At 42.3% G+C, this 23,228-nt stretch overlaps 1 protein-coding gene across 1 annotated transcript in view; it reads left to right on the forward strand.

Annotated features, from left to right (window-relative positions):
- Positions 1 to 23,228, forward strand: part of Abca13 (ATP binding cassette subfamily A member 13) — a 329,916-nt gene that overhangs the window by 171,739 nt on the left and 134,949 nt on the right. The window contains exons 29-32 of the mRNA XM_087909185.1: positions 789 to 858; positions 5,523 to 5,641; positions 7,924 to 8,011; positions 16,162 to 16,273. Of these exons, the coding sequence (XP_087765311.1) occupies positions 789 to 858; positions 5,523 to 5,641; positions 7,924 to 8,011; positions 16,162 to 16,273 (389 nt within the window). The remainder of the gene's footprint in view (positions 1 to 788; positions 859 to 5,522; positions 5,642 to 7,923; positions 8,012 to 16,161; positions 16,274 to 23,228) is intronic.

Genomic DNA, 23,228 nt, shown 5'->3' on the forward strand with positions numbered 1-23,228 from the left:
TCTCCCAGTATTTGAGTAGTTCGGACCATCTATACTGAAGCAGAATTTGACTTAAAATTATTGTAAAAAAAAAAAAACTTAATGTCTGGGGATCTCAAAGATAAAAATCTTCAGAGAAAAAGAACATGAAAGCTTTTCTCCAGTCAGCTAGATGGCTCAGTGGATAGAAGCGCTTGTGGCCAAGCTGAAGGACTTGAGCTTGGTCCCCTGAGACCCACATGGTGGAAGTCTAGCGCTAACTCCCACAGTGTTCTCTGCCTTTCACACATGCATTATAGCACACCCGCACACACACACACACACACACACTTAAATAAGTAAATGTGGGAAACAGTCCAAGAGTTGTTTCCGCATTGCTATTCGCTAGCTATCACAATCTGTCTGTCTGTGGTAATTTCATTGTTGTTTCCCTATAAATGATTAAGTTACTATGATATGCCAGAAACGAATGAACAGGTCAATTTAATGCAATTAATAAGCAATTACTAGTTGATTCTTGGTATCTGGCTATGATCTGAGAGTTTTGCAGACCGCCAACAGCCGCAGCGCTGGGAAGCCCCAGAGCCCCAGAGCACGCTCAGTGTGAGCAGCCAGCTAATCCCCATGTCACATCATGGGATCCTGGCATGGTCACAAAAGATTGTCATCAGCTTAGCTGCTCCCACTGTGAAAACAAATGACAGAGTCCGGCCTGGGCAGCAAGGAGGGGTCGTCTTGTGACCTGTGTTCTACATGTTGGAGCTTGCTTTCATCAAAACGTCTTTTTAATTCTCCCTTTTGTTCTTTAGGAAAAATTCTTCAAGCTGGCATAGGGACTCTTTTTCTGGCCCAGAATTCCAGAAGTCATGCGGCTGCCTGGTATGTTTCAGAAGCACCCTTCATTATTTGACGTATAAAGCTCAAATTAAAAAAGATGAGTTGCTTCTACCTGCCTTATCCTCATTTTTATTTTGCTTAAATCTTTTAATGTCTATATTTACATACGAGGATATTTATAGGAGAGTTTTCATCCCTTACAGTGAACATGATTCCATTTTACAGACTCTGCTGCCTGCTCATTCCCTGTTCACACCTATTACTCTCCCACCGACTCTGCTGCCTGCTCATTCCCTGATCACACCAGAACTCTTCCACCAACCCTGCTGCCTGCTCATTCCCTGTTCACACCTGTAACTCTTCCACCAACCCTGCTGCCTGCTCATTCTCTGTTCACACCTATTACTCTCCCACCGACTCTGCTGCCTGCTCATTCCCTGATCACACCAGAACTCTTCCACCAACCCTGCTGCCTGCTCATTCCCTGTTCACACCAGAACTCTTCCACCAACCCTGCTGCCTGCTCATTCCCTGTTCACACCTGTAACTCTCCCACTGACTCTGACGCTTGCTTATTCCCTGCTCACACCTGTAACTCTCCCACCGACTCTGTTGCCTGCTCATTCCCTGATCACACCAGAACTCTTCCACCAACCCTGCTGCCTGCTCATTCCCTGTTCACACCTGTAACTCTCCCACTGACTCTGACGCTTGCTTATTCCCTGCTCACACCTGTAACTCTCCCACCGACTCTGCTGCCTGCTCATTCCCTGATCACACCTATAACTCTTCCACCAACCCTGCTGCCTGCTCATTCTCTGTTCACACCTGTAACTCTCCCACCGACTCTGCTGCCTGCTCATTCCCTGCTCAGTTCTCATAATCATTACCATCCCCAATGGGATACATGAGCAGCTGAATCCTCTTCAGTTAGAAATGAGAAGCTGGACTTCTCCTTTGGAAGAAATCTCCTCACATCTGATGACAAGTTGACATCAAAACTTTCTTCATAATTTTATCAAAGTTCTGAGAACTAGATATTAAAATCTAATACAGTACTTAGGATTTCTAATATGATGGGTATATACAAAATATGTGGAAGACAATATTCTGTTTTTGAGCAAAGGCCATAACTACCTTGTCCACAAAGGAGAACAAGCTAAAGTTTATTTGGAAGATTGATTGAAGTTCATTCTCAGAGGAAATATCAGAAGGTAATTAATGAAAGGCATAAATCTATTATCTACATCCAGCCATCAAATGTGGCTAACCTGAATTTGCCTTTTAAAAGTCTAATGGTGTAGTTCAGCTGACAGAGTGGGAGCCTGACACACACAGAGCCTTTAGGTTTGGTGTTAGGATTGCATACAGTAGGCAAGGTGGTCCTGCTTGCGATTCCAGGACTCTGGAGGAACACAAAGAGATCTTCACTGGTCATCCGCAAAGGAATGACACATGGAGAACACATTCATGGACCTTTTTATTTAACGGCCCATGGAGTCCACTCTCTCCTGCAACCTGATTGACTTCTAGGGGGTTTCATCTGTTTTCTTCTCATAGACAAAACTCAGGAAAGAGAGAAAGGCAATGCAGCTGCACATTGAGGACTCCGAGGACTGGTGGCTTTAAGGGTAGTACACATTTCCACGTTTCCACGTTTCCATTGTGGTCAGAGAACTCACTCGCATGCCTTGCTTCTTTGCAGTGTTAGAAAGTCTTTGTTTTCTTTTAATTTTCTTCATCTCAGTTCTTCCATTTTATCATGAAACCTTTAATGTTGTGCTCTAAGCTCTGGCTCTTGAGTTTGGATTTAATCATTTTTTTTTTTTTAACAGTAATGGCTTTCTCACCACAAATCTAAAGCCTACTCGGATTAGATAGGGTGTCAAGGGGATAGGGAGGATGAATAACTATCGGAATGGTGTTATGGTCTCCAGTTCCATTCAAGATTTCAATAACATGTATTCAAGAAAAGAAAGATGCCAGATGAGAGCACTATCTATAGGCAAACACGCTTTAGGAATGGTAGCTAAAACGGAATTGCTATTTTTTTTAAAAAAATTAATTGTTACAGAAGACTTCAGCTTAAACAGGCAACAGGTGAAGAATGTACAATAATTCTTTGATTAAAGAATCCCCTTCTTATTCCTACTCCTCCGCTTCACCCCTTCTGCTACTGCTGGATTTTGCTGCTTTGGCTTCTCCTTCTTTTATTTATTGTGTGTGTATGTGTGTCCCTCAGTGTCCTCTGTAATACACTTTAAGAAATACCAGTCCATACATTAGAGATTCAAGGACATCGGGGGAGCAAGTTGAAGCATGAATCATAAATGTCCCAAGGAATTGCTCCTCAGGGTACCTCTGAGGTGACATGGGAAGTCATGCAAAGGTCAGATATACATCCAAAGTTAGTTCTCCAGCTTCTGTTGATAATGCTGATCCCACTTAACTGTGTTTGACAGAAGGTAAAATATTTAACCCCTATAAGTTCTGCCATCCAGAAGTCCTGGGTCACATTGATGTCCTCATATACATATTTACTGTATCCTGGCTCTTTCCAAGTCCAGAAACATGAGGTTAGTTCCAGTTGCTATCTGGAAGTGACACCACTACAAAACCTCCAAAGGTGATGGGAATCTTGTAGGTCCTGAAGAATGGACGGGAAGTTTTCCTTCTGAGCATAGGTGAATAATGGCTGCAGTAAGGACAGCATGCTACTACCATCAGGGATGAATGCAGCCTTGTTTAAAATCTAGAGGAAGACTACATTCCTCAGGCCGACGCCACACATTGCCATATGCTGGGTAGCTGAAAGAAGTAACTTTATCCCCACAAGTCCTGGAGTCGAATCTGAAATCAGTGGTGTGGTCTGAAATCATGAGATGAGAAGCTGAACTACAGGGCAGGCTGTAGGGGAGAGTCCGTGTGTCCTACTTCTGATAGCATCAGCTGACTTCTGGCATTTGTTGGATTGTGGCTACACTTCTCGAGTGTATGACAATGTGGTGTCCTCTCTTCTGCACCTATTTCCTTCCTGTAGAGACACAGATGATGTTAATGCGGCCCACCCTGACCATCCAGGGTGACTCCTCCAATGGAGACCTATAACAATGATGTCTTCATACCCATTACCACATATGGAGACACTGACAGATTCCAGAAACAAGAACATGATATTTAGGGAATCATCATTAGACTTACTACAGGGATATAGTTCAGGGGTAGAACATTTGACTACAGAAGGTTCATTTGTAGATAATGAAACACACAAGAGTTAAAAAAAAAGAGGGTAAATACATTTTCTAGGGGGCTTGAATTCCTTATAAAATTTTGATTTCTTAGCCAGGGACTCATCAAAATCCAGATTGTATTTTAGAAAGATACATGTTGATTCACGGTCATAAGGAGGATTAGAGAGAAACACCAGAGACAGGGAAACTTTAAAGGTTCTCATTTGACTCTGTGAGTAAGCTATTTGAATTTGGTTAAATTATTTATCCATCTGTTTTAAATGCTAAGTGGACGTCGTATGCACTTGTAATGGTCAGCATGCTCATTAAAGAGGTTGTGGAAGGCAAGCTATTCCTGAAGGAATAAGCATATTAATTATCTTTGCTGAGTCATTGCACAGTAAACTTGATCTTCACGTTTCTGTGTTGAGAAGGACCAGCATGTCCTCAGCAGTTTTCAAGTATTTAATGTATTACAAGTATTTGATCTAGAATGAGCATGCACACTGTGCCTGTGAATTTATCCCTTCTGTTTAACGGAAGGTTTGGTATTGTGACCAATAGTTCTCTAATGTCCCTACCCTTGCCACTGTTTCTAACAGCAAATGTTTTACTCTCTGTTTCCCTGATTTGAGTTTTTAAACTTTACATGGTGAGAATTTGGTTAATCCCTAACTTCTGGCAACTACTGCTCTTGCATCTAACCCATGCCTTTCTGAAGGTCATACTTTAAGCTTACTTGACCCTTTTGACTTGCCATAGTTCTTGCACATGCAGAGGAACTGAGCAACAAACCCACATGTTAGGTCAGGGTGCTTTGATTCCAGTTTTGAAGGAAAAGAAAGCTTCCAAAGCTGGAATTAAAAAAAAAATCAGAGATGGTTTTTCTATTTTTGCATATTATATCCTCCAAACCTGCTCTCCCACAGAAGTAGAAGCAGAGCCCATTTAGTCTGAACTCCGTAGCAGGATGCCAACCCTAAGGTGACCATTGGGTCGACCACTCCCTCCTTCCTCATTTGATGGCCATTTCATCATGTAGACTTGAGTGAAGCCCCAGCGGACTGTTTGAGTCTGGCCTCTAACATGTATGAAAGAAGCACAGGTCTTTGAATTCTCCTGCCTATCTTTCTTTTCCTAGTTGCCTCTGACTTGTGCAGCTTCTTCAAATGAAAGACCATGCTAGTGAAAACATCTTCCCTTTTTAGTTCCTACAGAGCTGCCAGAACTTACAAGCAGAAAAGGATTTGAAGTTCTCAGATATAATTGGCGGTGCAGGTCACAGTGGAATTCTGGCAACTCTCAACTGCAGGGGGCTCTTAAAGAGATTCCAGAAACCAGAGTATATAAAAGGCTGAAGAAAATTTATTAAAAATTAAAAGCTAGGAAAACCCACATTTAGTTTAAAATAATGTCAGTATGCTGATCGTGGCTTCTGAACAAGTCTCTATTTTATGTCTTTGAAAACAATTACAGAAGTGTCCAAATAAAAGTGCCGGGGCTCCGTATCTGACCAACTGCCTGGGACACACACTACTCAACCTTTCGGGCTATGATGTGGAAGAGTACTTGCTGGTGCCATCTGCAAAACCAAGGTGTGTACAGAATTGTTGCTGGATCTTTCCTCTTGTTTTCTAATTAGAGCTGTCTCTCCACAGGCACAGGTACTGATTCCAGAAACCTAGAGGGTGCCCAATCCACATAAGCTTGAGTTCCTTATACAAAATGGTGCTATATTACTACTGTAGAACTCCACCTATGTCCTTATATTCTGTAGTCATATCTTGATTTATGGTACCTGACACAGTACAAATGCTATGTGAAATTAACGATGAATAAAAAGTTTGAATATATTGAAAGTGATCACAGTTACTTTCTGAAGTATTTTCCACCTGTTGTTGTTTGAATCCAGAGATGTGTGGAACTCATTGCCTTTGAGAGTCAATTGCGCTTTGGAAAAACCCATTGTTCCAGATGTTCATGTGCTTTAAAGCTCAAACGTCTGAGACATGCCTTGGTGTTCATATGAATTCCAAAGCCTCATATGAATTAAAGCTGCAGGCCTTAATCAGATTCTTCCTGCTGTCTTTCAGGCTTTGAAGCATTGGGGGATATCATATCCATTGAGATCTCATCAGGGACAGTGGCAGGGGAGCCAGGGCAATTTTGCGACTTCAAGGAATAGAGCAGAAAAGCTAATGGCATAATAAAATAGTGATCTCTCTTTAAAATTTCTCTACTATGTAGCATCTAATAATGGAATCTGGCAACAAACCATGTCTTGCAATTCTTTGTGGTTTTGGAAAATTCTTGTGTTGAAATTTTTGGGGTCAAAGGAGGCAGCTACAAATGTGATAAATAGGTATGCATGCTTCTCATTGCCTTAAATATCAGCGGCATTCACCTTTGTCTTAGGATTTTTTATTTTCTATTGCTGGCAAAAAGCACCACGATCACTACAACTCTTATAAAGAAAGCATTTAACTGGGGTGACTCCCTTACAGTTTCAGAGGTTCAGTCCATTATCATCATGTTGTGGAGCATGGCAACGTGCAGGCAGGCATGGTGCTGGAGATTCTATTCGGCTGAGATTCCTGTATCTTGCAGCAACAGAAATTGACTGACAGTCACACTGATGGAAGCGTGAGCAAAAGAGAACTCAAAACCTGCCCCCACAGTAACACACTTCCTCCAACAAGGTCACACCTCCTAATGGTGGTGCTCCTTTTGGGGCCAATTTTATTCAAACCACCACAACTCTCTTGTCAAACTTCCCACGTCCCTAAAATACACTACATTGCTTCATAGGTGCAGACATTCCGCAGACTACCCATGTGGCTAGGATGCTGTACCACCTTGCATTTGTTTTCTTTCTTTTCCAGGCAAGTATGTTGCCGTTGCCCTCTGGTTTGCCTACATCTCTATTGCTTCCTTCCCTCCTGGCATCCTTAAATATATCCTACAACCTCTGCTTTTGCTTCCAAACCGTCATGTGGTAAAAGCTGTGTGCCCAGAACTTAGAATAATACCTGCCATATCCGAAGTACCAGTCCATGCTTGTTGAATGGATAAAAGACTTCACTTGAGCCAGATGAGAACACAGCTCTATTTCTTATTTTTGGCAGTAAGGGTGCTATGGTCCAAGGCTGTTCTTCAGTCTGTTTACATCCAGAGACTGAGAAGTCAGTAGTAATGTGTACCTTTATTTCTAAATTCAACCATAATGGGGAGCTTAATAAGTGTAAGATATCATACAGCCCATGGAGATGAGTTACATAATTCTCACCAGGAAAAACTCATTAATTGCATGACAGACAAACCAGCAGGTTAATGATTACAAAACTCAGCATGGTGATTGATATAATGGATGGACATGTAAGGAATTAGGCTAATTCAAAAGAGAAAGAACATCTCATCTGACTGTAGCTCTGAGATGCCTTTTTTGAGCAAGGCAAGCTGTGAGTGGTAAAGGAAGGTGCAGGACAGGACAGCCAATCCAGGTGGGTGTAAGATTACACTGGGCCAATCACCTTGAACAGTGGATTTGAGTGGGGGTGCATGGCTACGAACTAAAACAGAGTGCTAAGAGTCACAACCCATTCCACCTACAGTGTTGCTTTCCTGCTAAATTTTAGTAAGTAGAGTTTTGAGCATGGTAAGAGTCACATCCATTCCTTCTCTATCAGCAATATTCTCTCTGAGTGCTAGAATGAGGCCGGCCCACTCTTCTCAGCAGCTGTCTCAGTCTGCGCAGGTCAGACAGGCTCAGTAGCCTCCTGTCTTAAGATAACTGGAACTATTATGTTGATGCTAAATGAACCTTTGAGTGGAAGTCCTGGTACCCTGGTTGGGTTAGCATTTTGTTTACTCCTAACAGGCTTGGAGGTTGGTCTTTTGGAGTACAAATTCCCGATGAAGATAAAGAAGTGAAGACCAACGCATCAGAACAAAGGACTTTGGCAAAGGTAATGGAATTCCTTTCTTCATGTTTTAGAAAGAATTTAGGCAAACAAAAGCCCAAATAAGTTTTGAGCATGGACTTCCTGTAGGCAGATCAAATTCCAGTGATTGTTACTGAACATCAAGAATGATTGTGCTATGAAGATCCTCTTGAGAGAGAAAAATGAGTTGATTTTTTTAAGAGAGTATAGGAATACAACAAACTGGTTACTACTTTTTTGTTGATGAAATTTCATCTACTAGACTAAAGTAAATGAAAGGCTGGCCTACTTTTCGAGATGTCTGTGGTTGTCATGAATGGAACCCACAGCCACTGTTCATGGTTGACAAGGAATTTTCCTATGTGTGGAGTTAAACTTCTCGTCATCCAAAAGGTTGTGTGCACACAAGCCTGGCACAAACAAACATCAGTTACTCGGGTTGATTCTTGCGGGCTCTGGATTTCTGTGTCCTAACAAGTATACCCTATGAGTTAGGCGTATTCCTGTTAGAATTACAGGGAGAAGGTAGGAGCTTCTTCAGTTGAGAGAGAGTGAAGATTGGATAGAAGACTGTTTTTCTATTCACAATGGAAATTCAGAAATGGTAATTAATAACAGATTGTTTTCCCCAAAAACAGTCAACATACATTTAAAATGGGTGAAGATGAGAGGGTCAAAGTTCTCAGTGGCTGTGAGTTGGAAAGGAGCATGACATTTGAGGGAGAAATTGGAAAAAGTAGATTAGGGGAAGACGCTAAATCAATATGAAGAAGTGAGTGAAGGGATGGTCAAATAATTTCTTTTTTTAGCGCATAGGTATCTCATCTGCTCGGAAACTCACCACAGAACCGCTACAACCCTAATGTTCCCTGGGATCACACTTCCCACTAGGAAGCGGGAGTCTTTGTGCCTCCCTTGAAATGGAGAGGCTAATCCACATAAGCGCTTGTGCAAGCGGTGTTTACTCTGGGGATAAAGCTCCCTGCAGACACTTCACATGTAATCCCCAGAGACAGTCTCAACGGCTATACTTTATAGTCTAATCCCCGAAGAAAATCCCTAGTCAAAGTACAAACTGCACAGAAACCCCACTCTCGGCTGAGGGTTCTTCAAATATCTCGTCTTTTAATATCAGTGTGCACGTAGATTTATAAATCCCAACATCCATAACTTAAAGGGAAATGGTTTAAATGGACCTACTGGCTTATATTGAAGAGTATTATGTGGGTATGGTTAATATGAGCAATCTGCAGAAGGGTCCTGTTGATCTTCTGTAGCAAAGCCTTGATATTTCTATCTAGGTCCAGACACTCCTAGTTGCAATCAGCTGTCTGTGTCTTTGCTTTCGGACATTTAGAGAAGAGTGATAGGATCGGAGTGACTCCTTTTCTTCTGATTCGCGTACCTGTTGGTCCTTGTGGCTCTTCTGCATTGGAGCGTTTAACCCTCTGTAGGTATTTGAATGAGCGCTCTCTGACCCGTTGGGGAGTGGGCTTCTTTCTAGGAGGCCAAGTTATCTAGTATTGTGGAGAGGAATGACGGGCTTTGGTGTTGGTGTCCTGTCAACCAGAGGTGGCTGGTGTCCTGTCAAATGGTTGTACCATCCTTCCAGCAGCCCTTTCCTCCAGCTTTCCTGCTGCATTCCTAAGAGAGAAATGGTGATTTTCCATTTTCCTTTGGAAGGAAAAATGGAAATTTGATTGTGAAGATGCCTAGTCCATGATTCAAAGACTATAACCTGCCTCTCGGGGACCTGTCCCTGACCGCCTCACTCACACCTTGAGTGTTCTTATCCTATTTAATCCAAATTCACTTTCCATTGTTCGCCCTTCACACAAAAGGCCCAAACACATGGCTCACACACCTGTGTGTGTATGTGAGCATATGCACGTGTGAACCCATGCGTATGTATGTGTGTAACATTCCCTTCTGTCTATGATTGTACCCAGACTGACTTTGTTCTTCCTGTACTCAGATAGTTACTTTTCTGAGGAATCATTACCTGTGATTCCTGATAGCAAGGATCCGGCAGTAGCACAACCTGTGCCTACAAGATTAACTTCCTGCTTCCCTTACTGAACGCTCTCACTTTCTGACTTTTGGGCCAACAGGGAAAGGGATCCCAGAACTATGCCCACAGCACAGTATAGTTTTAGAAGAGATTTTTTCTGAAGAAATAGAAAAAAAAACTTTTTATTTGAATGCTACAAAATTCTTAACACAAATTTCAAGATCATCTTAAAATTCACTCGACTTAAAAATTAATAAGGGCCCTCTCAAATGGAGATCACTTAATAAGAAAACCGAGAGAGGAAGGAGCTCAAGAACACTTTAAATCCTACTCCTGGAGGCTTACTCACTCAATGCTTCATTGCAAAAACACAATCAAAAACAAAAATAAAAAAAATAACTACAAGTCTTTAGTTTCTTCTTCAGTGCAGGAGCGTTTGCTCCATGATTGCTGGGTGGACAGCTGGGGGCTGTGCCTCGCAATGCCACCTGGTACACTAGCTATGAGGATGTTTCTAAGCTGGACCCCAGTTCTGCCTCCTGGGAATGATCCCCACACCAGCAGTGGCAGTGGTCTGCAACTCTATTCTCCAACAACCATTTCCTTATTTTCCTTCATGGTTCCATGTGAAGAGGATGCGTAGAAACGGGCCTGCAGAAAGCTGGGCTGTGGCTTACTCTGGCAGTGGGCATTCAGTTCAGTTTGATGTTGACTCCCCCAGTGCAGCTCTCTGCACAGCATCTAGGCTGTTTGTTTATGTAATTAAGGACCACAAGCTGTGCCCGTGGTTCTTGTTGAGACAAGCACTTAGTGAGTTCTTCAGCTTAATTACTGGGGCTTGGGAAATGTCAGATCACACACACCTTGAAGTGCAAGGTCTTTCTGTCCCTTTGAGAGGGCCACTTAGCACGGCTCTTGTTCTTTAATGCCAAGTCCTGTCTTTGAGCATCTTTCTTAGAAACCTCCAGCCCAGATCTGTTGGCCACAGCCTCTGCACTTTGTCGGTAGACACACCACGGTGACACTTTGACAAATGTGTGCCGCTGCGTAATGAGGGCCCATGTTTATCAGTGGTCCACAGAGACTGCCTTGCCACCTTCTCCAGCACTTTTGCGCATTACCCCTCCTATTCCCAAACCCCTGGGAGTGTTTCTTGTCACCCAGGTGCTAATCTTAAAGTGGTGCCCTGTGTTTTTAGTTCCTGTGACAATCACACCTCCTGGCAGTGTTAATCGCTGTGTCCAGTTATCTGTTCCCTCACGAATACAAATGCTGAAAGCCAAGGTTTCCAAACCCCAGAGGCCTCTACAGTGGCCATTTATTTAGCTCAGTGTCTGCAAAGTTCTGCTGCCGTCATCCCGACTGAGTTCACCTTGGACAGGAGTGAACATGTTTATAGTTTACTGACTGTTGGCTTTTGCTAGAAGGGAGATGGGTGATTTAATTTAGGACATTTAAGTTGGAAAACATCCTTCTAATGTGGGGTGACGTGAGGTGACAATACTGACTTTATTACTTACAGGTCTTGAGAAATGCATTGCATGCCCCAAATCCACATACTCAGAAGCAAGGGGCAAGAGAGGTTAGGGAGACAAGAGAGCCATACATATGGGTCAGTGTCTCTGTTATGTATAGGATATAATCCAAGAGGTTTACTACAGGGAGTTTTCTCTGGTGCATTTCAGGAGACTGGCACAGGCTATAGGAGGCCATGTGACTGAGGAGTGGTCACTATGGTACATCTGTACCATCTATATGTCTGGTGTAAGGGTCAGTGGGGTGAGCTGAGCAGACTGGTTCTGCACAACTCCTTCTATATGGAAGTGACAGTGACCAGAAGCAATACAAAGCAGATGTTTAGATCAACCACTGTGGAGCAATGAAAAAAATGAGGAACTGCAGACAGGGCCCTTTTTCTGGAAGGAAAAGACCCAACTGACTTTCTGAGGGATACTCAGGCCCCATAGAATGCTAAGGATGTACTGCAGTGTGTGCATGTGTGAAGTCTGAGCTCAGCTCTACCCTATGTCTCTATCCAGGATGTCAGCCCAGCCCGGTCTTCTCAGTGATGTCAGCGACTCAGGAAGGATGCAGCATACATCTCTGTGCCTTTCAAACCTCTCTTGTTGTCTTATTTTGTGGTTCAGTACAAGTGGCCTAGCACAGACACAGTCTCATTGCAAAGGACCACACAACAGGGATGTTGAGAAATGAGGTCTATAAACTGTTCTAGAACAGAAAACACAGAACCCAGGGGTAGGAGGCATAGGGAGTAAACAGAGGCTCCTAGTTCCCCAGCTCTGTTATCCCTTTACACCTCTACTTGGCTGTTGGTATCACTGTTCTGAGATATTGTATTTTTAAAATGTATCAGTCTGTTAAAACAAATAGGCAAAAATCAAAATTAAAATTTGAAAATTTCTGGAACAGGGTGGAGATCACTCCCTTTCTCTTTTTATTTCTCATTTGTTAAACTTTTTTTTCTTTTTTTGATATTTCTTTTTTATTACTTATTTATTCATTTATTTATAAAAAAGTTTCCACTTCCTCCCCTCCTCCCAATACCCTCCCATTCTCTCCACTCCCCCTCCTCCTCCCTCTCCAGTCCCCAAAGCAGTCAGGGCTGCCTGCCCTGTGGGAAGTCCAAGTTCCTCCCCTCTCCCTCCAGGTCCAGGAAGGTGAGCATCCAAACAGACCAGGATCCCAGAAAGTAAGCACATGCAGATGAAACAAGACCCAGCGCCATTGTCAATGGCCTCCCAGTCAGCCCCCATGTCAGCCACATTTAGAGAATCCGGCCCGATCACACGCTCGTTCAGTCCCAGTCCAGCTGGCCCTGGTGAGCTCCCACCAGACCAGTCCCCTTGTATCAGTGGGTGAACGCACCCCTCGCGGTCTTGCCTTCCTTGTTCTCGCTCTCCCTCCATCTGCTTCTCATTTGGACCTAGGGAGTTAAGTCCAGTGTTCCAATGTGTGTCTCTGTCTCTATCTCCATCCATCACCAGATTAAGGTTCTATGGTGATATGCAAAATATTCATCAGTATGGTAATGGGCTAAGGCCAGTTCAGGCACCCTCTCCTCCGCTGCCTAGGGAACAATCTGGGAACCTCTCCTTGGGCCTGGGAACCCCTTCAGAATCAAGTCTCTTGCAAACCCCAAAATGGCTCCCTTAGGTGAGATACACACCTCCCCGCTCCCACATCCATCCTTCCTCCCTCCCCCCATCCCATTCCTCCAAGCCATCCCCAATTCTCCCCCTCTCCCTTCTCTCCAACCATCTCCCCTTACTTCCACCCCCCATGCCCCATGCACCCAAGTTTGCCTGGCAATCTTGTCTAATTCCAATATCAAGGAGGATAACTATATGGTTTTCTTCAGGTTCACCTTCTTATTTAACTTCTCTAGGATCACGAATTATAGGCTCAAAGACCTTTAGTTAAGGCTAGAATCCAGTTATGACTGAGTACATACCATATTCCTCTTTTTGGGTCTGGGTTACCTCACTCAGTAAAGCGTTTTCTATTTCCATCCATTTGCTTGCAAAATTCAAGATGTCATTGTTTTTTACCGCTGAGTAAAACTCTAATGTGTATATGTTCCACACCTTCTTTAACCATTCTTCTATTTAGGGACACCTAGGTTGTTTCCAGGTTCTGGCTATGACAAATAGTGCTGCTATGAACATAGTTGAACAAATGCTTTTGTAGTATGATAGGACATCTCTTGGGTATATTCCCAAGAGTGGAATTGCTGGGTCCTGAGGTAGGTTGACTCCCAGTTTCCTGAGGAACCGCCACACTGATTTCCACAGTGGCTGCACAAGTTTGCATTCCCACCAACAATGGATGAGTGTTCCCCTCTCTCCACATCCTCTCCAGCATAGGCTCTCATTGATGTTTTTGAGTTTAGCTATTCTGACAGGTGTAAGATGGTATCTCAGAGTTGTTTTGATTTGCATTTCCCTGAGCATGACCTTAAGTGTCTTTTGGCCATTCGAAGTTCATATGTTGTGAATTCTCTGTTCAGTTCAGTACCCCATTTTTTTAATTGGGTTAATTAGAGTTTTAGTGTCTAGTTTCTTGAGTTCTTTGTATATTTTGGAGATCAGACCTTTGTCTGATGAGGGGTTGGAGAAGATCTTTTCCCAGTCTGAAGGTAGCCTTTTTGTCTTACTGACAGTGCCCTTTGCTTTACAGAAGCTTCTCAGTTTCAGTAGGTCCTATTTATTCATTGATTCTCTTATTGTCTGTGCTACTGGGGTTCTATTTAGGAAGTGGTCTCCTGTGCCTATGTCTTGTAGACTACTTCCCACTTTCTCTTCTATCAGGTTCAAAGTGGTCAGATTAATGTTGAGGTCTTTAATCCATTTGGACTTGAGTTTTGTGTGTGGTGATAGATCTACTTTTATTCTTCTACAGGTTGACATCCAGTTATGCCAGCACCATTTGTTAAAGATGCTTTCCTTCTTCCGTTGTATACCTTCAGCTCCCTTGTCGAAAATCAGGTGTTCATGGGTTTGTGGGTTAATATCCGGGTCTTCTGTTTGATTCCATAGGTCAGTTTCTCTGTTCTTATGCCAATACCAAGCTGTTTTCAACACTGTAGCTGTGTAATAGAGTTTAGAGTTTGAAGTCAGGGATGGTAATGCCTCCAGAAGTTCCTTTATTGTATAAGATTGTTTTGGCTATCCTGGGTTTTTTAAAGGGAAGCTTGTCATATTGGGGCTGAGATTGTGGAGATGGGTACTGGGAAATAAGATGAAATGGATAGGCTTTCAACTCTATTAGCCTTCGACTGATTTGAACACAACCCTACATTTACATCAATATTGGAAATGTGTATGTGTGTGTGTGTGTGTGTGTGAGAGAGAGAGAGAGAGAGAGAGAGAGAGAACATAGAACTCTGAGGGAAATGTCTGTTAAGCTAAAGACGTAGGTGTACTCCTGAGATGTAACCTAGAATCCTTTAGCTCAGTGCTTACTCCATGTCAGCACTCAGGCCTCAATCTGATCGGCAGGATCATAGCACTAAAATGCTCTTCAATGGGGAGTGTGGTTTGCCCATGCACTGCTACTGTGTTTAGGCAGAGTGCCAACACTCACAGAATATGTTTGCCTTCTGTGTTCAGTAGGTTTGAGTCTTCCTTTCCTTGCAGTTTAAAGGATGACTTTATAGCATAAATAAGCAGTGGGAAACAGCTGTTAATTGTGTGAAAGAGGGGGATTCTTGTCTACTAACATAAAAGAGTTGGAAAACACTAGTTTGTATAGTAGACTTTTATTTGATATTTATGGCATTTTATTACTTAGTTTTTCCCGCAGACCCCGTAAAATACACTTGCACACATAAGGATGGAGGAAAAGTGACTTGAAGTCTAGCTCTCACTTGTGTAAACTTGTGTGCAAACTTGAGAAGGCTGCTCAAGGGCCAACTTTCGGCGGGGTAGCTCTTGTTTTCCAAGTAAATTATCTGTTGCAAAACAACATCCCTAGAGCCATGTGCTCTACCACAGATGAATTAAGACCCAAATCTACTAGTTGACAGGCCGTTATTTCTTGAAGATACTATCATTGTAAACTTACCATACATATCTTATTCTTCATTAAAATCTTGATATGATATTTCAAAGAATAGGAAGCAGTGGTTCAGTGTGTTTTTAATGATATTTAGTATCTGGTCTTTACAAACATAGTCTTTTTGTTTTCTCCTTACCTTTCTCATCTCAAGAGATACATTGATTTATTCTCTATGCTCAACAAATGTTCAATTCAATATATTTTGAGAAATGATGTTCCACGTGCAGTTATTAAATTGAAAGTAATCATTTTTTTCTGATCATCCTCCACGCCTTTAATTTGCAGGTCAAATTTCATTAGCTTACCAACTGAGAAAGAAAAAAAAATAATGGCTTCAGTCCCAAATCCTGTGAGACTATAATTATAAAGCAACATTTGCATTTGTTCTGGGGAAAATTAATCTATTTTTAGCTGTAAATTATATGCTTGAGATAAATATAAAATTAGCAGCCTGAAATTGGCTGTCACTGTCAGCCATGAGGGAACGCTGCTCCGAGTCCTGTGTTCAGGTGCTGTTGATGCTTAGTGACATATGAACAGAATTGAGAACCACTCTCATGGGATTCATCATCTCCTTCTTTTTCAGGTGTGGTATAGCCAGAAGGGTTTCCACTCTCTCCCCTCCTACCTAAACCATCTCAACAACTTGATCTTATGGCAGTACTTACCCCCGGATACTCCAGACTGGAGACAATATGGTAATGTTATCTTTTGTGCATTGTCATTGACTCCTTTCAACAGAACAGTTTTTTTTTTTTAATACTGAAAGGCACAGAATAGGGCAATGAAGAATGATGTGCAGTTTCTCATCAGACATTGTGTGCATAACATCTCACGAAGTTCTGGGCTCTCTCTCTGTCTCTCACATTAAATATCCAGCTTTCTTGAAGCTGTGACCCTGTCTACGAAACAAAAGGTATTCTGAGGATTTATTTTAAAAATGTTTCTGTGGTTTAATATCATATAGAAGCAAAAGTAAACTCAGTTTTAAGGACTCTACTATATGAAATACTGCAATAGAAAATCAAAGATTTCCCTAATGTGTGACCGCTGGTAGAGTGAACATTGTAATTTGATCCATGTTGGCCCCTCATCTCATCAGTCCCACGTGCCACCTGCCCACTGATTACCTCTGCTTTCTCATTTTGGTATTTGGCTTAGGCCCATTTTTTTTGTATCCAGAGATGATTTCTTGGTTTAGGACTATCTCCTAACTTTAGATGAGTGGAGAAGCAATAATTTATCAAGTCAATTTAATGTCATTGCGAAAAGAAGGAAAAAGTTGGGAAGCATAAACAACACCAGGCCCCAGCTGTTGTAGTTTATTTCATGGACACGTGCAGAAGCCTCAGTGCTCATGCAGGTCCGTGCTGAGCCGTCACTCTGAATCGGTTCCCTTTGCTCACTTTTAATATTTGCTTCACAATTTACTACCTGTTTTCTTTTATGTTTCTTTCATTTATATGTATGGGCATTTCATCTGCATGTACGTGCCATATGCATGCCTTGTGCCCTAGAAGGTCAAGAAAGGTCATTGGCTTCTCTGAAACTGGAGCTGCAGATGGTTGTCAGTCATCCTGTCTATACTGGGAGTCAAATTCAGGTCTTCTGAAAGAGAAACAAGTAGTGTAAACCACTGAGCCACCTCTCCAGCACCCCTACCTTTTCAGGTTGACTTTATGTTGTGGTGTTGGGTTTTGTCGTTGCCTAATGCACACCTATGGCAAGTACTCTACCTCTCCCTATACCTCCAGCCTGCTGAAACCATTCAAAATAAAATAAACTAGTTTTTAACACCCTGATAATATCTAATAATAGTAGATAATGAAATATTAAAATGTGTATGGCTAAGAGAAGCACAAAAGAGTTATAGAATCATACAGAGTATGGACGAAAGAATAATATTTATTAAGTGTCTAAACAATATTAGGAACTACAGTAGGATTCATTATGCATGTCTTTTAAATTTTCACATCAAAATTTGGAAGATAATGTTTTGTAGCTGTATCAGATGAGACTGGAATTCAAAAGTCTACATTTAATTTATTATGGTTTTCTGTAGTGGTCTCCATCTGTTTGGAAGAGAAATTTCCTTGATAAAATGTGAAGACTATACTTATCTGTGGGCATAAGAACAGATATTTAAAGATTTTTGTTAGAAATTATGTTGGTTTATTAAACCAGTACTTGTTGATTCTCCTCCAACCACCTGACTTCAGTCTCACTGTGTATTTGGCTAGGCTTCCAATACCAGACACGGTTTCTTTCCAGTTAAGAGAACATTATAGAAGAGGCAGGGGAAGGATTGCAAGAGCCAGATATTCAGAAAATTTCCTGTCAGATTGTGTCTCTTACTAATATCAGAAGTGACATCATTAAAGCCTCACCAACATAACTGCCCAAATGTTAACTAAACAAGGAGGACACTAGTGAATGTGCCCACCTAGATGAGGAAAAGCCCATGAGGCCAAGGTCTCCACCGTTCTTCACAAATAACTATCAGCAACTGAGAAAAGCTGAGAACAAAAGATGTAGCCTTCCCCAGGAAGAGTGAATCAGTTGATAGTCTAGTGCCAAATGATCAGCTTCCAAAACATTTACACAGGTATTATTATATGGAGTGAACCAAAAATTTTTAGGAATATGTGCCCTCTGTATGCTGTGAATATGTTTTGTTACCACTGCTTAAAAAGAAGTTGCTTTGGCCTGTGGCAGGGCAGAATAGAACTAGGTGGGAAAACTAAACTGAATGTTGGGAGAAAGAAGGCAGAGCCAGAGAGATGCCATGTAACTGCAAAAGGAGACAGACATTGGGACTTTTTTGGTAGGCCACAGCCTTGTGATGATACATAAATTAATAGAAATGGATTAAATTATGATATAAGAGCTAGTTAGGAATACACCTAAGCTCTTGGCCAAACAGTGTTATAATTAATACAGTTTCTGTGTTAGTATATGGGTCTGGGCAGCCGGCTATGTGCGTATGTGTATATGTATGGAATAAAAAGTTTATGAAAAGAGAGGCCATGAATTTGAAGGAGATAGGAGAGAGTATATGGGAGGACTTGGAGGGAGGGAAGGAAAGGGAGAAATGCTATAATTAAATTATAATTGGAAAAAAAATAAAATGAAAATATAAGATAGGAATTATTTACCTACCTTATTGGTTAGACACTTTATGTTCTACATAATTATCTAGGAGCTTAGGTGTTGAGCCAGTTTGGCTCTTAGGCATAGTAGCATCCTTTTCTCACTAGTAGCAAGGGTCACTTTTCTCTCATGTCCGAATGAATGGTCCTTTTCTTTGTGGACATTCTCCATCAAGGATTATAATAGTGGCCCTTGAGCGATGAATAGTAGTTTGAGCTCAACTGGGTATTCAGAGGTCAGCACTACCAGTCAGTCCTGGCATGCTTCAGATTTCAGGTTGTCTAGTTTGATCTCATCTTGAGTGTGAGTACGGAGAGCAATTGTTCTCTCTGAAAAGGTTTATATTGTTTTAAAAGCCAAATCTCACCTGACCTTGACTGATGCTGCATGAAGGAAGGGCCGTTGTAGTTAGTCAGTGAGCATTCTTTCCTGAGGATAGCAATAGTACTGTAAAACTAAAACATAAGAAAAAATAAGAGAAACACAGAAAGGTTATTCTCAGGTGTAGAGGTATTTAGGTGTTGAGAGGAATCCGGAACAAAGAACATACTAGAGTTCAGACAGATGAAGAAAAGTTTGGAGCACGGGGAACAAGAAAGGATTTAAGACCCAAATAGAAACTTGTGCTGCTGAGGCTGAATGACTGACGTCAGACCTGGCAGCCCTTTGAGAAATGTTAGGAGAAAGCGGCTGTCCGAAAGAAGGCACAGGGTGTTTTGCATGGGAGCAGATATTGCATGAGGACATGAATCTTTGCAGTAGGATCCCGAACACGGGAAAGGAGAGATCAGAGCAGCCACAAGCAACCTTGGTCTCAGCCTTACTTTAAAAGTGACTGGTGAAGGAAATCAGGTAAACAACCCCAGGACTGGCTTGCATTCAGCCAGTGAACAGGTCAGGATATCAAACTGCTGTCTACACTCAATGGCTAGTGTCCGGAAGGGCAACTATCTGTTGTCCCTCCCACTTCATGTCCTCTCCCTTCCTTTCTTCCGATGTCTATAGTATTTTTCTAGCCCTCAGTAGCTTCCTACCGTGGCATACATGGTCCTCTTCTGCATCTCTTTGCCCCTCTAGACTCTTGTGCTAAGGCTGCTGCTGACCGCCCCCCCCCCTGTCTTTCTCCCTTGGGGGCAGGTGGAGGAACAGAGAAACCATCACTACCTCAGGTTAATTGGAAACAAATAGGTGCAAATAGTTTAGGCTGTGGGAACTTCTCTTCCACTGCAGCTCCTACAGTAATGAAGTGTTTTATAGCAAAGAAAGTGGTTTCAGTCATCAGCAAGATGCCAGAGTAAAAGGTTTGAGGCCATGGTTCCCCCAAGGATATGTTACAGGAAAAACTAGCAATGAGCTAACACATCTTTTTAAGAGCAATGGAAATCAAAGAGCGACAGAGACCAAATAAATACCTAATCGAGAAAAAGTAAGGAACTGTGTGCGCCATTCATTTGGTTCTGTTCCACCTACCCTTGGTATATCCTACAGTAGTTTAAGAAAACTGGTAGCTCAGTCCAAGAGTCTTCCTGTGAACTGGAGACAGCACCCATAATTTTAAATTGTGTGTTCTATGCTGCCTATAAACTTCCTGAGGCATGTTGGTCATGACCTCTGTGTCATGTTGGTCTCTGTATTGTGTACATGAGGTTCTGATAACAAAAGATGTTCAAATGTCAGACCAGAAGAAGCCAGGAAGCAAGGGTGTGGCCCGATAAAGTCATAAGGGCAGGCTGCAGACTTGCAGATGCCAGGGGCCGAAAACTGCAGGCTGTAGAGTTCACATCACAGCTAAGGCACTAGAGGAAGCAGTACTGAGATTCTTGGTGAAAATGAAATATTTCTAGTCAGTCTTGCATGGAGGAGATTGAACAAAGACTGTTTTCAGGAAACAGGGACCACAAGAATCTACCCCAAGCGATTGTATACCACAGAACTAATATGCAGAGTGTGTGTGTATGTGTGTGTGCACACGCGTGTGTGTACATGTATGTGATTCTTGCCTGACCCTTTCTTTGAAATAATTTTTCCATGAATCACAGCCTGGCCTCAAATTCACAATCCTTCTGTCCTCTCCTGTCAGTTAGAGGGATTAGAGGCCTATGCTACCATGCCTTACAAATTTTTGCAAATGCTTAATTTTGAGCAAAAAGTTTTACAAGGTTTCTCAAAGCATTGCTCTTATTATGATTCTGTTATGGTGAGGCCAAGAGATTGGGAGTTAACTGACTTTGAAAGGTGGGTTATGATACCCACAGGTTCTGAGAAAAGGCGCATGCCACCCACTAGACCCTGTGGGAGGTCCTGTGGTAGACAGAGAGAGAGAGAGAGAGAGAGAGAGAGAGAGAGAGAGAGAGAGAGAGAGAGAGAGAGAGAGAGAAAGAAAGGAAATGTGGGTAAGAGCCTCTGGTATGCTTCTGCAGAGAACAGTGTTGAGGCCTGGGAAGCAGATTCAGGATTTCTCTGGAGGAGTGAGTGCCATGAGGGTTGTTTTATGCCAGCTCTGTACCTTACTGGCTGGTACTTGGGGTAACTGGGTAGAGGGTACCAGAGCATTGCTGCCTGAACCATAGTTGCCCATCGATCGTGTCTGCACTGCGGGTCAGATAACCAGACATCCTGATGATGGCCATCTCAAAAGCATCTACTTACAGCAGTGGGCTCCTCATTTGTTTGTTGAGAAGCTGGCTTAGACTTCAAAAACACATTTATTCTCTGCTATTGGAAATTTCTCTAAAGATATTTCATTTGTTTTCTTTGTGTCAGAGTTTCAATTTTTGACTTGTTTATGTGCTCGGCGCTGGGAAGAAAAGTTCTGTGCAGTAAATTGGGAACATAGAAGACAACAACGCAGGAGGGTGCTTTGTGAGTTGTTATTAAAATATTGATTAAGAACTCCCACTAGCAAAGCTCTGAGCAAAATTATTCTATCACATCTCTTTCTGCTTGTCCATTCATGTGGGAATTGGACAGAGCTGGATCTATGAGCTTAATATTATAATAAAAGCGAAGCTTAGCCATGGGAGGAGGCTGACAGCAGAGGCCAAGGCTTATCCTCAGCTTTGACCCCAGTAGCCCCATCGCCTAGGGCTCAGGAGCCTGCAGACAACAGAAGGTGAAGCACATGTCTCCGAACTTCACATACAATACCGGGCATTCCTTCCTGGTTAGTCCTCTGATAGCTGTGTTGGTGTTTGTGGGCATTTTTGCCCCAGAGGTAAAGGAACTGCATGAGTCTCATTCTGTCTACTCATATGGAGGCTGGTTTTTCGGTCTCTTTCCTCATCCTAGTGTTCTCATAGCTTGCCTGAGTCCATATTTGAAGCATGGAACTCAGTGCCACCCAGTTTGGATTTTCTAGTCCATTTCCATAGAGCCAGTTTGTGAAGCCCTGGAAAGTGGGTTCTAGCCCAGGAAAACCAGCTCTGGTTTCCAAGGTGAATTTCCAAGATGGAGGATCATCTCTTTCTGTCTGTTTAGCACAGTAGGGATTCAACTGCTCTGATGTAACAGGTACCTGGATATTTTGGGGTGATGAGAAGTACAGCCTTTTAGGTGTCACTTGGAGTGTTGTGTGGAGATTTGGGGCTCAACAAGGATGGCAGGACTGTGAGTTGAAAGGTAATTCTGTTCCTTTCTTACTTCTTTTATATTCATGTTGGCAGTTTAATAACATTTGTGATCAGAGGCATTTGCCAGAATCCTAAGGGAACCTACAAGTCAGTTGAGACTAAACCTGGAATCTGCCTTTTTCTGCATAGCACACAGTCATTCAACAAATCTCCATTTTTGTCTCTGTAACCCCACAAGCACATGTCTTTTCTTCTTTTATTACTACCCACCTAGACCTGGGTGCCATGGGCGCTTTCCTGGATATTTCCACCTTAGGCAGCCTACCATGGTGACTCTCTGGGCATGTCTGAGGTCACCCATGGAAAGCAGCTTTCTAGACGCAGAATTCTACTTAATCCATAGCCCCTCTTTTGAGATAGGGCCCTTCTATAAAATACAGCTGGAACTCCTCATCCCCCTGCCTCAGTCTCACAAGTACTGAGATTGTAGATGGCGTCATGTGGGGCCCTTGTTACGTCTTGTAAATTATTTCGTCTTATTTATTTTTATTTTGAAATAAGGTCTTACATGGTCCAAGTTGGTCTTCCAACCTACTATGTATTTGCACCTATCCTCAAACTCTTAATCCTTCTGCCTACATCTTCTAAGGACTGAGATTTTAGACATATACCACAATGCCAGGAGATGATCAGCAAGCGATCTCTGGTCTGGTCCAGCACTCTGCCATTGAAAGTTCTGCCCCAGGTAAAGGCTCAGCAATAACACCGCAGGTCTCAAATGTGTACATCAAATAACAATCCTATTTGCATGAAAATGTATCTCTATTAAATATTCATAAGCTGCTGCTTACTGTCTTTTAGGGTCTTCCTGTGATGCCTAGGCATTTATCCGACACGTAGGTCAAGTACTAAAAAAGAAAAAAAAAAAAAAAAA

The sequence above is a fragment of the Myodes glareolus genome, chromosome 8 (assembly GCF_982192425.1).
Source record: "Myodes glareolus chromosome 8, mMyoGla1.1, whole genome shotgun sequence".
Taxonomy (NCBI): Eukaryota; Metazoa; Chordata; class Mammalia; order Rodentia; family Cricetidae; genus Myodes; species Myodes glareolus.